This window comes from Equus przewalskii, chromosome 7 (genome assembly GCF_037783145.1).
Source record: "Equus przewalskii isolate Varuska chromosome 7, EquPr2, whole genome shotgun sequence".
Lineage (NCBI taxonomy): Eukaryota > Metazoa > Chordata > Mammalia > Perissodactyla > Equidae > Equus > Equus przewalskii.
In genome coordinates, this window is record NC_091837.1 from 77,271,209 (window position 1) to 77,288,926 (window position 17,718).

At 40.4% G+C, this 17,718-nt stretch overlaps 1 protein-coding gene across 48 annotated transcripts in view; it reads left to right on the plus strand.

The window, feature by feature from the left end:
• The window catches only part of NEDD4L (NEDD4 like E3 ubiquitin protein ligase), a 342,576-nt gene that overhangs the window by 257,095 nt on the left and 67,763 nt on the right, over positions 1-17,718 (plus strand). For all 48 annotated transcript variants that reach the window (XM_070627765.1, XM_070627737.1, XM_070627741.1 and 45 more), the window contains 4 exons: positions 268-318; positions 9,212-9,273; positions 9,437-9,539; positions 11,199-11,365. In XM_070627765.1, coding sequence (XP_070483866.1) covers positions 9,227-9,273; positions 9,437-9,539; positions 11,199-11,365 — 317 coding nt within the window. In that variant the 5' untranslated portion in view covers positions 268-318; positions 9,212-9,226. The remainder of the gene's footprint in view (positions 1-267; positions 319-9,211; positions 9,274-9,436; positions 9,540-11,198; positions 11,366-17,718) is intronic.

Genomic DNA, 17,718 nt, shown 5'->3' on the forward strand with positions numbered 1-17,718 from the left:
GATAGGATTTGTTTCTGCTCTGTTGGGTAGAAACACCCAACAGTATCTCAAGCAGCTAAAGATCCAGATGTATGAGACCTTGGGCTCACCTGTCTCCGAGGTGACAGGTGTCTGTACCTCATCTGGGCCTTCTGCCTTGGGCCTAGCCCCACTGCGCTCCAGTGTCAGGCTCCAGCCTTGTCTCCATCTGTAAAGAAACATTTTTAAGAATGCTGACACTCAGTGAATAGATGGAAACATATTAACTCTTTGCTCTCTCCTCAACAGACGCGAGACGACTTCCTGGGCCAGGTGGACGTGCCCCTTAGCCATCTCCCGGTAAGGATGGTTACCTGCTTTATTTGCGTGCTGTGAGCAATGGTTTCTGATTGTTTGCAGTTAGGTATATTTTCGGAGCGATATTTTCTCAATATAATGGAGAAGGCTAAAATAAAGACAGTATAGTCTGGCCCTGTTCCTTTCTAGAAAGTGGTTCTTTCAAGGGGATAGGAAGGAGATACCGTAATTGTAAAAATCAGGTGTATCTGAATCACCCAGGTATGCCTGTCAGCATTGCCAGCTCCTTTCTCTCCTGCTCTTCTGCTAGTCTTGCTTTGTCACGTCATACAAAACAGCTACCTTTCTTCTGTCAAACCTCTCCTTCTTGTCAATGGAATGTCTTTCCTTACAGATTCATCCTTTGGGTCTAAACAAACATTGGTTTCCTTTGTCTAGAATCACATGTGCTATTTCTCTTGGGCTGCATCTATCCAAGTTGGTGTTGCCCAGGTTTGGGTGTATGGCTTTCTCAGTCAGCACAGAGACAAAAGAAAAGATACTGTTGGTTCTGAGTGAACCTGTCAACTGGAAACGCCCACGCTGCCTTCCAAAATTGTACTGAGCTAGCATGTGGGGTGTTGCTATCATTTCTCTGTGCTCAGATGAGAAGCAGAACAGTTGAGGCTGCTGACTAGTAACTGAGGTTAGAAATGTCACCTGCATGCTCCAGGGCAATATAGATAGAAGAATGTGGGGACAAGACCTGGAGTACTTGGTGAAAAGTATATCATCTCATATTCCACCTTGGGTTTTCCAGATTGTTCCATCCCTCCTCCAGGCCCTTCTTCCCCTGGGCAGCATAAAGTGGCTTCAATAGCACCTAAGAGAGAAGAAGTCAGAGATACTGCCTTCCAAGGGCATTTTGTTACATATTTTTTTATGCTTTGTGTGAGCAAATAGCATAAGTAGTCTGAACTAAAATGACTTAAACCACCTAGTGTAAGCCTACCACTGCATTGAAAGTTTGGCTGTTACCGTATGTTAAATACCAAGAAAGACTGTGTCTTACCCGGGAGACTTTGAAGATATGTTGTGAAGGAATGTGATAGCAAGCAATTTATTCTTATTTACTCATGGGAGCTCTTGAGAAAGGAAGATTTCAAGTGCATTTCCCTTCCAAAAGATTGGAAGCAAAAGTGATATTATTAAAGTATCTTTGTTTCTATATGAAAACCTGAAGCTGTAGGTTGCTTGCAGAGGGTGCATGAGACTACTTCTATAAGCTATCAGAAACCTGATTATTCTTTTAAAGTGACATTGAGAGGATCTGGGTATCTCAACCTTAGCAGGGGAAGACTCCTCACTTATTTCTACATCAGTAGGCCTTCCGTTTTGCTCCTCAGGTTGAAGCTGTAACGTCCTCACGCGTTTAGACAATGTTGGTTGGTTGGCCAATTCCTTGGTGGGTGTCCCCAACCACTCTTCTCCAGAACTAACATAAAAACCGCATTTCAGTCAAGGCAAATTATGAACTAATATTCTCTAAGAGGTGTGAGTGAAATGTTTAAACAGCTTGGTCCAGCAATCCCTTGTTTGAGTGATTGAGTGCAGATTGGTTTTGAGAGGTTGGGTGGGACTCCAAGAGAAGAGAAGAATGTTCCTCTTCAGAGACGAAGTCAGTAGAGGGAATAGTTCACCTTTGGATTTGGATAGAGACAAGAGTGAACTTGCAAAGAAGGAAGTGGTGCCAAGGCTCAGGGCTAGATTAGAAACCAGCCGCTTAAAGAGAGTGGAACAGTGAATGCCAGGGAGGACTGAGTACTTTTCATGAGTTGAGCCAGTTGAGTAATGGGACCTCCCAGTTTCGCATCTGCCTAAAGATTAGTTTACATTGGAGTACGTAAAATTGACTAGCTTTGTGGAGCCAACTACAGTCTGGCAGATGGACCACAAAGGAAGAAAAAGGAGAGGGATGAAGGTGCATTCTTTATCCTCTAAGTGGTGGTGGAACCCAACTAGCATGTTCTGAATGGATGGGGCCTTTGGGCCCAGCATTTGAGGTGCTTTCATGTGTACAGTCACATATCACTCAACAACAGGGATATGTTCTGAGAAACGTGTTGTTCAGCAATTTTGTCATTGTTCAAACATTGTAGAGTGTACTTACACAAACCTGTGTATAGCCTACTACACACCTACGCCATAGAGTACTAATCTTATGGGACCACCATCGTGTATGCAGTCCATCATTGACCAAAATGTCATTATGAGGTGCATGACTGTTTATTTGGTCATATGTGTAGGACACTCGTGAGAAAATCCCACAATGCCATTATATTTTGTGTGATAACACAGTGTGGTTGTGTAAAATGGATGTTAGCATTTGCATGTATTTTGTGGAGTAAGTAATGGACGCTCTTTTCTTGATGACTACATGACCGTTGTCACAGCAGGTTATATATGACCTGTAGGTTCAATATTTGTCAAAATCAAATTTTAGGTAAATTAGAAAGATAGTCTCAGTAATGAGAGAAGATAATGGAGAGCAGTACTATGGTAAATACTGTTGCCATTGCCAACCTCCCCAAAGCTTTTCAAGGTTTAAGGGATCTGATTGGGTGTTTGATTATTACTTAATTTTATGCAGCCCCATTCACTGATAGAGAATTTATTCCTTCAACAGATATTTGCTGATAAGAAGGATTCTAATCTCTGTGGTAAAACCAGGGAAGCAAGTTCCTCCTTCATGTGGCTTAGCAGTGCCGCCTGTCACAGTCGCCACGTGTGCTAGTTGAGCGTTTGAAATGTGGCTTATGTGACCAAGGAACTGAATTTATAATTTTATTTTAATAAAATTTAAATTTAAAAGGCCGCATGTGGCAAATGGCATCATATTGAATGGTACATGTGAGTTCCCTGGCTTAGATTTAAAAATGCATGATTCTGGATGCTCTTTTCCTCGGATAATAATTGTGGCCATTGGAGGGAACTGCCAGGGGAGGGGTTCCCAAACCCACCAGTTTTTCTTGGTGATTTTTCATTCAACTGTTTTTCCCTACCTGAGGCTGTTCTCTCTAGTTCTATGTGTCTAATATACCAAGAATGTGTAATTTAAGTAATAAGAAAAGGTTCAGAAATTTTGACTCACAGAAATTAAGATAGAAGTAATTTATTATTATTTTTTAAATCTCTGTTAGCAAAATTCCTAATTGCTGTGCCTCTATGTTGACATATTACATGCACTTATTTTTATGAGACATTTTAAGCCAGGAATGAAGCTTTATCTTTTTGCCCCAAGATACCATGAACCTTTATTCCTTTAAAAAAGGATCGTCCCTGCCTTGATGCTGTTCTAAGGAGTTGCCAACATTTCAGTGAAGTTCATTTCTGTATCAGGAGCTTAGTGGAGAAGATTCCAGACAGCAGAACTAAACACTGCCAATCTCTCATGGTTGTTAGGAAATTATTTTTAATAATTTATCCTATTTTATGGGTTTTTTTGCATGTGTGTTTTTGCAAAAGAAATATTTTAGACCTGGTAATTGATGTTTGTTGAAGAACCTTCTTCCCTTGCTGAAATTCTAGAGGCCTCTTGGTGCACTTGCCAGTGGATATTGGTGTTCGCAATGTAAAACCTTGCTTTTAAATTCTTAGGAATGGCTCTCCTAAGCTGTCCTTATTTGCAGCTATAAATTCCCTGACCCTGGGAAGCCTACCAGGAAGACTAGGCGGTCAGAGTGACCCTCCGTCTTGGTGGACTGGCTTAGGAGCAGACCCTTCTGTGGATGCACACTGCAAAGTTACAGCCGCTGCGGCATCTCAACCTGGCACACACGGGTCCTCCTCGGCCCACTGCCTGATGTTGGGTCCCTGGATTAATTACATGCCCTGCTGGGTCTTGTGTGAAAGTCCAAGTGGGAGCTCCGCCAGGGAGACAAGCAAAGGAGGCCGCCGGGAGCAGAGGGATGGGGCAGGGAGGGTTGTGTGAAGCTGGGGCGCACTCTGCATGTTAGAGTCACTACCTTGATTGTCCACCACAGTGGACCAGAGGAGGCCAGTGTCAGCTCTGTCCTTGTCCCCTAAACAGGAAAGAGTAAAGAGTGACAAGGAGAAAGAAAACAAACTTCTTTTACCCCCTTTGATCGTGGATTCCTCAGTGCTTTATACTTATCAAATGCTTCCAGATGAAAGAAAATAAGCTTAAAATTGTGATTCACTTTCATTCTTGGCCCTCAGACTCAGTCCTCCCAGTTTTGTGGGGGGGGAAAGACAGGATAGAAAATAGGACACAAGGAGTCTGGAATGGTAGAAGCTCCTGTTTCCTTTGCTTCTGTTCTAAATTTGCCACTCAGCTTAATGTTTCTTTTGTTTTTTTTATTTTTGAGAGTAGGCATGAGTCAAAGAAGAGAGAATAGGGGAGAGTAAGGTTAGTGGTCTGACCCTTTATGCAGGTCCAAGAATTAAGAAAACATATATTTATATTCACGGAAGTCTCTAAAGGTCAGGCTTTCAAAGATCTCTCTGGAATTGTTGGCTGCGATCTGGGAGATGGGCGAGTTGCTTTGGTAACCTTAATAAGTTAGTAATCCTCTCTGGACCTGTGTTTTCTCACCTGTAAGACAAACAGCTTCACATAGATGATACTGAGTTTCCATCCAGCTCTGTGAATCAGCATCCTAGTGCTTTGACTGAGCAGAGGCACCACCGGCCCTGGTGACATACATGTTACCTGGGAGATGTGGGCAGCATGATGCGCTGGGGGCATGTGGAGGAGACAGCTATCATTTAGAAAGGTGGTGGTTGCCCTGCCAGCCTGACATCTGTGCTACAGCTGAAACAGCTCTTCTTTTTTCTTTTATGTTGGCGCACCAAGAGTAAACTCAGCTGTAACTACTATAGGTGTTGATTTTTTGTTAAACTGTCATGTTTACATGTGTTTGTTAAATTCAGTGCGTCATTGCCTAAAAGTTCATGCAGTATTTTATGGCTTGTCTTTACTAATTATTTGGGGACAAAAATAACTCCAAGACTTGTGTTAACAACAGGATGACATTTCGGATGGGTGTTTGCCTGTTACCCCTCTTCCTTTGTTAGGTGCGTGTCTCCTGCCCACTGAACCCCCAGCACACTCACCCCTGCCCAGCTACAAAACCTCTGCATTCATGGGGATGCACTGAGGTAGAGAGCTATTTTGAAAACATGAATTTCTTCTGTGTTAGTTAAGTGCTACTGAAGGCAACTGTGGGTAACTTGAGAATCTGTGTTCCTAGAGCAAGGCATTTCCAGGCTGGTGGTATTGTTTGGTGGCTTCCCTCTGCTTGAAGGTAACTCAGATAATAAAGACCCCTCTTATATTTTTGGCTGATAACCTGGTAATGGTTCCCTCTCGCATGTACAGATTTCAGTATCACAGAGCTTAGAGGAACTTTAGAGACCATTTATCCACTCCCTGTATTTTACAGATGAGGACACCTGGGCCTAGAGAGAGAGGTGACTTGACCATTGTTCAGCAGATTGGTGGCAGTGCTGGACCCAGACCTTGGGTCCCCAGTACTGATGTGTGATGTGGTCAAGGCCTGGGGTAGGTGGGCCTTTAGCCTAAGGCTTGGGGTGCTTTTGGTGGTTGCATCCAGCTTGAGTCTAGTGTCCTGATAAGGCCATTCTCTTCCATTTGGCTGCAAAAACTATTTATCTCACTATATGTCATTGTGATTTCAGTTTTACTGAAAGCAGTGAATCTTTATAAGATGAAAGCACTGTGTATCCAAAAGATTTTCTTTTGAATGCTCATGCCGTGGGTCGGGAGACAGCAGCATCCATTTTGGCCAATAATACTGTTAGCATCAATCTGTTTGAGGTGGCTTTCTGCCAGGAACATGCTCAGTGCCATCCTGGCAGTCTCCAAGGACTTTTCTTCAGAGAATATGATCAAATTGGAACCTCAGTAATGCCAGGAGAACCCTATAGTTATCTATAAGATCACCATCTTGTTGAGAGAATTTTCGTGCAGGTGAATTTTCATTTTGTAATGCCCTGCATAGCATTGAGTTGGCACTACTCACAAGTGATGAGAAAATGTAGAATTGGCTGTTGCTGCTTCTGGTCGTTGTTCAGCTGTCCCAGGCACTCTTGTGAGGACTTTGTGTACACCAGCTGAAGTGGTTGGTTCAATCGTCACGATCCTGTGTGTAAGACGCTGTTACTGCTCCATTTTGTAGATCAGGACATGAGGAACAGAGAGGGCAGGAACTTGCCTTTGCCCATGTGGCTCTGTAAGTAACAAACTCAGGACACAGACCGAGGAGATCTGCCTCTTGATCTGCGTGGTGTTGATCATTTGAACTGTGTAGTGGATGGACAGTTTCATTTTCAGAGTCCCTCTCAGCTCTGGTGTCGTCTGTTCACTCGCAGGTGCTCAGGTGCTCTCTGCTGCTCCCAGATTCCTCAGGCCTGCTAATGATCCTGTAGCTTTGCTCAAGCTGTTGATTTCCTCAGCTTGAACTGCCCTTCCTCCCAATTCCCCACCTATCAGAACTTCCCCATTCTTCCAGATCTGACTACACATCTGAAAACCATTTGATCCTCAAGTCAAAATCAGTCTCTTCCCTCCTCCCCAGGTCTCACAGAATGTAACCTGCGTATCAGTGGATTTGTTCTGCTTTAGATTCTGGTCATTTGTTGGTATGATGGCCCCTTCTACATGGTTGTAACCCTGAGGGAAGGTACCATGTTGTACCCACATGTCTTTCACATGAGTATCATTCTAAAATTATTTGTTGGTTGAACAAATGAAAAAAGGACAAAATACCAGCACTAGTATACTTGATTAATAAATTTTCCATTATAAGTGATGTATATTTGGAAACTTTTTTTTTTTTTAGAAAATATTTCCAAAATATCTAAGTGTCCTTTACTACCTTAGTGAGAACAGTCTAGAGAATATACAAGCATACCTCTGAGATATTGCAGGTTTGGTTCCAGAGCACCACAATAAAGCAAATATCGCAATAAATCAAGTCATATGACTTTTGGTTTCCCAGTGCATATAAAAATTGTGTTTACACTATACTGTAGTCTATTAAGTGTGCAATAGCATTATGTCTAAAGAAAAAAATGTACATACCTTAATTAAAAAATACTTTATTGCTAAAAGAAATGCTAACCATCATCTGAGCCATCAGGGAGTTGCAATCTTTTTGCTGGTGGAGGGTCGTGTAGAAAACTCGATACTTGTGAAGCACAGTAAAATGAGGTGTGCCCATAACTGGCTTTCTTCAGTGATGGTGAATTTTCATGGCCTTGATAATTTCCTGTAGGTGAGATGAATTACTTGTACAACTACTTGTACAAGTGCCTACTTTGTGTCAGGCTATGTTCTTGGCGCCAAGAATACAATAGTGAGCAAATCCAAGTCCCTGATCTCGTGAGCCTACATTGTAGAAGTGATGGCTGGGGGGCCAGCTCAGTGGCACCAGCAGTTAGGTTTGTGTGTTCTGCTTTGGCGGCCTGGAGTTTGTCGGTTCGGATCCCGGGTGCGGACCTACGCACCGCTTGTCAAGCCATGCTGTGGCAGGTGTCCCACATGTAAAGTAGAGGAAGATGGGCATGGATGTTAGCTCAGGGCCACTCTTTCTCAGCAAAAAGAAGATTGGTGGTAGAAGTTAGCTCAGGGCTAATCTTCCTCCAAAAAAAAAAAGTGATGGATGATAAATTAGTAAATAAATAAATGAAAAAGATGATTTCAGACAATGAAAAGGGGGAAGATACATCAGGATGCTGTGATAGAGGGTGACAAGGGGAGGTAATGGTGGTGCTTTAAGATGCAGTCTCTGAGGATGTGACCTGGGATCTCAGACCTGGATGGCAATGTGGAGACAGCCGTGGCCATCTGGAGACAGAGCTGTCCAGCAGAAGGACCTGCTAAGGCAGGATTAGATGTCATATGTGCAGAGGAGAGGTGAGGCCAGGATGGTTGGAGTAAGGGGTGGACGGAGAGACTGGTTCACAGTGAGGTTAAAGGTGGTTAGGAGCCAGATCATATTTGACTTCGTAAGTCATAGGAAAGAATTTTCAGTTTATTATAAGCAGAATAGGAAGCCATTGAGAGTTTAAAGCAAGGAATGACAGATAATTTCAAATATAAATGCATATACACACACTCCTCCCATCTGATATAATAAATTGTGGTACTGTAGTTTGTCTCTCTTGCTAAAAAAATATTTTAAATTGTGTTTAATTAGAGTTTAGGTATTTGAACTTTTACCAAATATAGTGTTTAAAAATTAATGAAATAGTAACATTTATTTTTCCAATTTCCTGCTTGCTTTGAACTGGTTTTGCAGAATAAAATTAATACTGATTTCTTTTTAAATGAATAAATATCACAGTTAGATCCCTAGCTTCATGAAATAAGCACCAGCAAAAGCCCCATTGATGGTGCCTCCTAGGACTATCTCTGTGGAGGAGATAATCTTTCAATTATCTTAGGCCGACATGATATTTTAATGTTATAAATCAAGTAAATTGCCTTCGCAGATTAGATCTTGAATATTTTCCTGTTAATTCCATTTTTAGGTTTCTTGAGTCATAGGACAAGAAGGAATCAGTGGCCTCTGTTTCTCCAGCCTTAATCAGCAGTGTGAGATTGAGGCCTACACCCTGCAGTTAGAAATTACACTTGGCCATGACGACTATAATTTTGTCATTGTTTAAGGCTGGGCTTGGCTCCTGAAAACGGATGTTGATAGTGACATCTAGTGGATCTTGAGTAGATAAAGTTCTGTGACCTACAAAATGTTTAATTAATTGTCAAGTACTGGTTGTGGAACCAACTCCATTGTCAGCATTCCCACATTGTAAAACATGAAACCGTATTCTCTGTAATCCAGTCTGGTGTATTTAAAATACGAAACTTTCAGGAAGATTGAAACTTAATTAGGTTTTCTTCCTATAGACAGAAGATCCGACCATGGAGCGGCCCTATACATTTAAGGATTTTCTCCTCAGACCAAGAAGGTAAGGCGTTGGGGTACAGGTGTCCTTTATGCTTTGGATACTGGTTTTCTCTGAGGAAGATTTCAACTTCTTTTCCTATTTCAGCTTTTTAAAAAATCATCATAAATAATATAAGATATAACCCGGTCATATCCTTTATAACCAATTTTCTTACATTATGCAGTCATAAATCTCGAGTTAAGGGATTTTTGCGATTGAAAATGGCCTACATGCCGAAAAATGGAGGTCAGGATGAAGAAAACAGTGAGCAGAGGGATGACATGGAGGTAAGACCCCAGGCCTTGGTCTGTTTTCCCTGCCTGAGATCATATTAATATTTTACCTTAAGACTTTATAATTTAAGGAAATGTTTGTGAAGCTTAAATATGAAAAAACTTGTGTGTCCACGAATCTGTCTTTGATAATCTACCAATGTTTGTTTTAGTACAAAACATGGACTTCATTTTATAGCACAACACCAACAATTGAAGAGAGTTCTCTTTATAAAATGCTATTCCCCTATTTAATTGATAGCACCAACCCCTGTGTGAAATTCTCCTCGCATATTTAATTCTCTTATTTCTTTGGACTTCCAGCTCTTTGTAAATTCCTCTTAGCATTTGGAATTGCTTCAAAGTGGATAAAACGATTTAGAAAAGCTTTTCCAAGTTTCTTGCTCATTTGGCCCACAGGCGATAGCATGCATGAGGAAGCTCTCTTCTAGAAATGCCGTTTTGGAATTAGCTGTCCAGAGGAATCTTCTTGTTTTTCCTCATGGCATAGCTGCCTTTTGACTTTCTAGTCACATACCTGTACCATGGATCCTGTTGTACCTTCTCAGCACACACTTCAGACAGTGCTTTTTTGTTAGACAAATTCTCCTATTGTTCTGAAAATGTCCATTAAACAAGGCCTCTCTATGGCTTATTTGCACATCTGTTTGCAGCTGTTGCATATACGTGATACATGAATAATATGTTATGGGCAAGTTAACCACACCTCTCAGACCGGGAGGTCATATTTCCGGGCAGTATTTCGTTTGTGAGCTTTCATCTCTCTGTATATGTGAGGAGGAGTCAAGTGGGTGGTAGGCAGTTATGAATGTTAAGATTTCATAAGCACATCAAGAGATTTTTATCTCAAATCCAAGGAATTTTTTACACTCTTCTAGCCTTCCAACTGCAGTAACCAGTGAATTACTTGATTTTCCAGTGACTTTACTAGGGGATGTTAGGAAGGAATACTTAATGCCTAAAATATGTGTTGCAAAAATGTAACTCTCACTCTGGTACCATGAAGCCTGTTTATGTGGCGGCAGCCAGTGGGGAGCGCTTAAGTGGAAAGCAGTAGCTTCCAGACTTCTGGCTCCCGTGATGGTACTAGATGCAGAGTGGGAGCTCTCCCTCCACAGCGAGCCGTGGTGCCATCCTTGGTGGGGAGCTATAAAGCCCTGGGCCTCCTGATCACCCATGCTGAGATTTCTGTTGGAACATACATCCAGTACGGCTCATCTTACCAGCTCCCTTTTACCTTATGGAGGTGTTGAAAAGACAGCAGCTGTGACATGACCCATGTCATGGGCATGGCTTTGTACAGCTCTAGAAGCCTTCAGGTCAAAATAACAAATACGAAATACGAAAAGAGTATATAATGTGACTTAAGTAACGTAACAGACTGTATATGTCCAAACCTGTGTTGCTCCCTACAATGCAGTCATCATAGTAGGCAGCACAATTAATTGGCCTTTGCTCAAAATATTTTTGAGACTCTTCTAGAACTGTTTTTTTTGTCCTTTTTGGGGAATTTCTTCAAACGTGCTACATGAAACCACTGCAAGAGCCAAGTGCAAAGGAGCCAGGAAGAAGGACACAGACCACACTGCACTTGTCCTTTCCGTACATCTGAAGAGCCAACCTCATGCTCTGCCATTTGACTTTATTCCACAGCATGGGTGGGAAGTTGTTGACTCCAATGACTCAGCGTCTCAGCACCAGGAGGAGCTTCCTCCCCCTCCTCTGCCCCCCGGGTGGGAAGAAAAAGTGGACAATTTAGGCCGAACTTACTACGTCAACCACAACAACCGGACCACTCAGTGGCACCGACCGAGCTTAATGTGAGTACCATGCGATGGCCCGGGACACATCCTCGCACTCTGCGGTTAGGTCTCAACGGGGCAGCTCTTTGGGGCAAGATTAAGAAATACATCTTATATCAATAAAAGCGTGTGGTTGTGTAGTACAACAGGATTCTTCTTCAGTTAGTTAAAGAGCATGGGAGCCCATTGGAGTTTGCGTGTTATAACGCAGCTCTGGTCTTTGTATCACGTTCTGTTCTTATAAATATGAACTAACTTATTTTGTATATATTGTTTACATAAATTCATGGAGTAGAAAGCAGAGGTTATTTTTCCTAGATTTGTCTTATGTATGGTGGTTATAATACTTCCCCTTTCTTCATCTTCCTCCCCTGACTAACCTAGAATGAAAAACAGCAAACAAATTGGCTGTGCAATTTTCTCTTCAGGTCTTCTTTAAGTTTAATTTTAAAAAAGGACTTTTTTTATTCCCTTTAATCATTTAACTTGGAAGCTCTCTCAAAAACGTTTTTTTTCCTTTTTGGAAAATTTATATAGCACCCCTTGATATAATTAGAAACACATGAGAGCATTGCAAACTCACTAATCACTGTTCATTCTAATCTCACACCAGCCTCAGGGCTGCAGTGAATTGATGGCTGTTTTGTTCACTCGGCAGTTTTTGGTTTGATGATAGCAAATAAACACTAGTTAAATCTCACCCACTGCAAAAAGAAGATTCAAAGCAGCTTGTTTTTAAATCATAGTATACAGCAAGACCTAAAATTATTAATATGAAAGAAAAGGCAGAAACAAAGTATTGAAACATGGAAAAGGAAAAATTATTCTAGAAATCATGGGCTCCCTAGCAGCCAAGACAAGGAGGTAACTATCAATGAATTGTGTAATTTTCAATATGGAATGAAAGCAAATATATTAGATGAGATAATTTTCTCTTTTATAGACTCTGAAAGAAATTTGCTAATGATGGTTTTTAAACGAGTGATACTAGCAGTGTGATGCATGGTGTTGTCAGTAGCCCTTTTATCTTTAGAAATTGCAAAGATATTCTGCATGTGTCTCTGGGTAGGGAAGGTGGGCTAGGTTTTGTTTGATTTAGAGAAAGCTTGCAGAATCTACAACAATGAATAGCCAATCCTTCCTAAGTCCCCAACTGGGTTCTCATGAATATCAGCTGTCCTTGCTCAGCTTTGTACTGCCCAGTGTGGACAGCAGCCCATTGTTCCCAGGACAGCATGAATATCCAAACATGCTGATGATGTTGAACTCTTCTTTGTTGTAATTTTTTTTTCCCATGGAAATAGGAAAGGAAATGGCTTAGTTGATTCTTTTAATTAATTTGTTTTTTACTGTTTCCTTTTGATGAATGACCATAGCTGTTAAAACTATTGTAAGCCATTTTAACTACTCTAGTTATTTGTAGTAAAAAAAAAAAAAATTGGGACCCACCTTGGACTTGGTTACATGTGGTGATCAGAATCTTGGTAGCAATACCCTAAAAAGCACCCATTACCTGCCTTATGTTACACATCCTAAGAAAGGAGTACCTGATAACATAGCACTCTCTCGGGACCAGAGTGTCATGTGACCTCTGTAGAAACGTGACTGCTGGCAGCCCACAAAGAAAGAAATACTGATGGCCGAAACATATATGAAAAATTGTTCATCTTCATTAATAATTATCATGCAGATTGAAGTCTCTTTTGAGGGGATAGATCCATATAAGGGGATAATTGCTACTTTCTCTACCTCACAGAGTTGTGAAACTAATGAGGGAATTCCTGAGAAAATACATCATATGTTTTTTTACACCTACCACCTTTGGTGGCAGTGTCCCAAAGAAGTAACCAAAAGCAAAAGATATAACTTATGCAATGCTGGCTCATCAGTGGTCCAGAAGCAACATAGGAAAAATGCGGTTTTTAATCCAAGTTCAAGTTCACATGTAGTTTAGGGAGAAATCAATGGCATGACTATCCCCATCAGTGAAGTGGTGAGCCAGGAAGGATGTCAGCAGAGCTCTGGGTGGAACTCAAGGAGTGCCTCCTTTCCAGTGGGTGTGACTTCTAGAAAGCAAGAGAAAAACTAGGAAAGGAAAAAGAGTTGTTTCCCCAGTAACCTCTTCAACCTATCTGTACTGTTTGAGAATTTGTGGTTCTTTATCCTTAACTTTATTTGGCTGGGCAGAAGTCTTCCAGCCTTCCAGAACTATTTTAAAGAATTGTTTTAATTCAAGAATAATTTTTTTCATAATTCAGTTTTCACAGAATACTGCAGCATTCTTTGGTGGACAGTTGATAATAAGTGTCTTTATTAAAAGGCTGTATCTGAGGAAATCAGATAGTGAAATGATTACAATGGGCTAAGCGAAGAAATACGACTCTCCTGGTGACTCGCATTTCTTACCCAAGTTACTACAGACTTGTGCCCCAGACTTCAACGCCCTGAAAAATCTTCGTTGACATTGGCTTGCCCTCAGGCTTTTCCTACAAGGTCCTTCTCAACCTTGTCTCCCTCCCGGATTTGTCGCCCACTCAAAAATGTATAGTGCGATCCGTGACTGACCATGCACAGCTGCTCTCTGATTATCTTCTCTCCTTTGTTGACTAGACCCCTCCAGCCCCCAAAACAAAACTAGAATGTACCACCACCCCTGGCTGCCTTTGGGTCTCAGCCTAGTCTACCTTCCTCTGGGGAACCGCACTTCTTCTGTCCAGGTCTCCCTGAAAAGTGTGTACCTCTCTCGTCATGGCATAGAGCACACGATATTCTAGTTGCCTCTTTGAGCAGGAACTGTGCCTTCTTATTCACAGATCTACCCCTAGTGCCTGGTAGGAGCTCAGCAAAATGCCTTTTAACTGAGTGATTGCAGATGAATCACTTCTGAAAATGGTTATAGGCACATGGTTTAGTGGACTGTCAAGGCCAGACATAGGCCTGGATGCAGAGCTTTAGAACTTGTGAAAGTCACCATTGAAGATGCATCAGCCCTCTCAAGTCTGAGGAATAGCTTTTAGAACACCTTGATTTTATTTGATTTATTTTTTTTTATTGAGTTCGTAATAGTTTGCATCAATGTGGGATTTCAGTTGTACATTATTTCTTGACTGTCGCCACATAACTGCTCCCTTTCACCCCCTGTGCCCACCCCTTCCCCCTTCCTCTGGTAACCACTGAACTGTTTTCTTTGTCCATGTATTTGTTTATTCCACATATGAGTGAAATCATCTGGTGTTTGTCTTTCTCAGACTGGCTTATTTCGCTTAGCATAATTCCCTCTAGGTCCTTCCATGTTATTGCAAATGGGATGAATTTGTCTTCTTTTTCTGGCTGAGTAGCATTCCATTGTGTGTGTGTGTGTGTATGTGTATACACACACTATATCTTCTTTATCCAGTCATTGGGTGACGGGCACTTGGATTGTTTCCATGTCTTGGCTATTGTGAATAGTGCTGCAATGAATGTAGGGGTGCATATGTTACTTTGGATTGTTGATTTCACATTGTTTGGGCAGATGCCCAGTAGTGGGATGGCTGGGTCATATGGTAGTTCTATTTTTGGCTTTTTGAGGAGTCTCCATACTGTTTTCCATAGAGGCTGCACCAGTTTGCATTCCCACCAGCAGTGTATGAGGGTTCCCTTCTCTCCACACCCTCTCCAACATTTGTTCTTTTTAGTCTTAGAGATCATAGCCATTTTAACAGGCGTAAGGTGGTATCTTAGTGTAGTTTTGCTTTGCGTTTCTCTGATGATTAGTGATGTTGAACATCTTTTCATGTGTTTATCGGCCATCTGTATATCTTCTTTGGAAAAATGTCTATCTCCTCTGCCCGTTTTTTGATTGGGTTGTTGGTAAAACACCTTAATTTTAGATTTGTCTTTATCCTATTTTAATGTAAACTAAAGTTTCTATTGTAAAAACTACAATTTTTAAAACATGGTGAAGGAATTGTATTAAGACTGTAAATGAAGATGAACTTGTTAAACTCACTTATTTTAACCCTTTTTATTACCTCTCTTTCTAAAACACTTTTTAGATCTTCTCCGATTTTAGCAACAATTTAATCTTACCTAGATAACTCAGGTCATCATTAGGGTTGCTAATGTATGTGAGTGTAAATAATCTGACACACTGAGCTTAGTTGGCACTGGATTTGATGAATTTATGGTTTTTCTTTATTTGTTTGTATATTTCCCATGACAGTCAAATGAAATATATGTATGTGTGAAATTAATGACTGAAGAAAGTTAAAATAGCCATTTCTCCAATTTTTTCCTTGCCTGCAATAAAATCATTTTTCTGTTTTTTAAAAAAGATAGCATTTCTTTGCAATTCCTCGTTGTGTCTTTTTGTTGTTGTTTTTTTGTTTTTTGGTGAGGAAGATTGGCCCTGGGCTAACAGCTGTTGCCAATCTTCCTTTTTTTCCTCCCCAAAGCCCCAGGAAGTAGTTGTATATCCTAGTTGTAAGTCCTTCTGGTTCTTCTCTGTGGGATGCTGCCACAGCATGACTTGATGAGCAGTGTGTACGTCTGTGCCCAGGATCCAAACCGCAAACCCTGGGCCACCAAAGCAGAGCATGTGAATCCAACCACTACACCACCAGGCTAGCCCCCATTTTTCTGTTTTAATTTGTTAGCTCAAATATTTTCAAATGTTCATCTTCCCACTAGTGACCATTTAAACTTCTAGTCAGTTTCAACAACACTCTCATTCGATTGCTTAATTAAATGCAAAAGGCCTCCCACATGTGAACATTTTCATTTTATCACTAAAGACCATAAAAGCCCCTGGTTGGAATTTGAAAATCAGAGGTATCTTGCTGCTTTATGCCATTTAGTTGTTTCTAGTTTGCGCTGTTTACTGATTATTTGAGCATGTTGGATAAGGAAGATTGGCATAATTGATTTTAAATGCCTCTTTTTTTAAAATCAGTCCTTCCAGAATGATGGAATTGTATGTACTTCTGAGAGATACAAGATGCAGACATAGTAATACCAAAATCTTTCTCAACCTCTCGCAAGTCCCTGTAACAATCGAAATATGTGTTAGGGCCTGACACATAGTCAGCCCCAAACGTTAGTCACTTGTTCTTGACTGACATTTCAAGTGAAGATTTAAAATTTTGTTGAAACTCTCAGATGTAAGATATTTTTAAGTAAAGCCAGTCATTATAAAGTGAAATTGCTTGCATCCTTAAGAAAAAGGGAAAGAGGGTGGATTAAAGCTTCATTTGCCTTCTTAGACACTACTGTAATATTTTACATATTTCATGAAGGTATTCTGATCATTTTCCTTGTAAGTTTGTTTTCAATTGCTTTTTTATAATCAATGTGTGCTTAAGAATTGAGCATCATAAAGTGACTGCAGCAACATAAAATCATAAAGACAATATTACATTTTCTAACATCCAACAGTGTCATTTTTATTCTATTTTGTTGGTTTCAGAAATTTTATCAGTATACTTGTTTGTTCCTTGATTTTAATGATTTTTTTCTGTGGCCATAATATGTCAGTTTTTCTAAAGGTACCTCTTTTAGCCTTGTTATAGTTTAATGTAACTATAAAATATGCAGAATGTATGTTTCTGTTAGAATTCAAAAGTTTGTTCATTGGGTGTGTAGCTACAGTGAAACTTCATTAATAAAGAGTTTAATAATAAGGAACTGTCCTTTTACTGTGGGTTAAGTGGAAGCCAACCGTCATACTACTCCCTTTAGCAGTAAAGTGAGTAATGTAAAGATTTTTGATGGAAATATTTCAACTATCTCGGAAACTGGCATTAAGGAGACACCTATTTATTTGCAAACAGTGCTGCTAATTGCAAACTATTTACTATTGCAGAGCCCAGCGGGCTGTTTATTGAGTTATAGTATAAGTTAGTTTGAAGGCTATATTAGAAGATTTTAAAACCTATGTTTCAGGAAGAATCTTTGATCAGGCCCCTTGATTAATACTGTATTTCAATTAGCCTGAAATAGTATTTTCAAATATTTCCAATATTAACTTGCAACATCATCTTTGTTAACTGAATATACTGTCTTATTGAAAGAGTCTATAAGAGTTTTTTCTGAAAAACATTTTGTCATTTACAATCCTACTCTGAAAGCCTACGAGTGGCATTTCTTCCAAAGGATGATTGCCTATAATTTACTGCAAAAGTTTTCAAGATTGAATGGATGCTTTCAGATCCTGAGTTAAGAGAGTTATACGACCAAAAAATAGAGTATGAAGTCGGAATGTTCTTCAGATCCCAGTTGATTTGGGAGGTTACCGCCTGATGTTTGTGTAAAATTTTTAAAGTAGTTTAATGGGGAAAAATGCAGCATCGTGATTCTAAGATTCTGTCAAAATGAGAGCCAAAGCAGGTGAA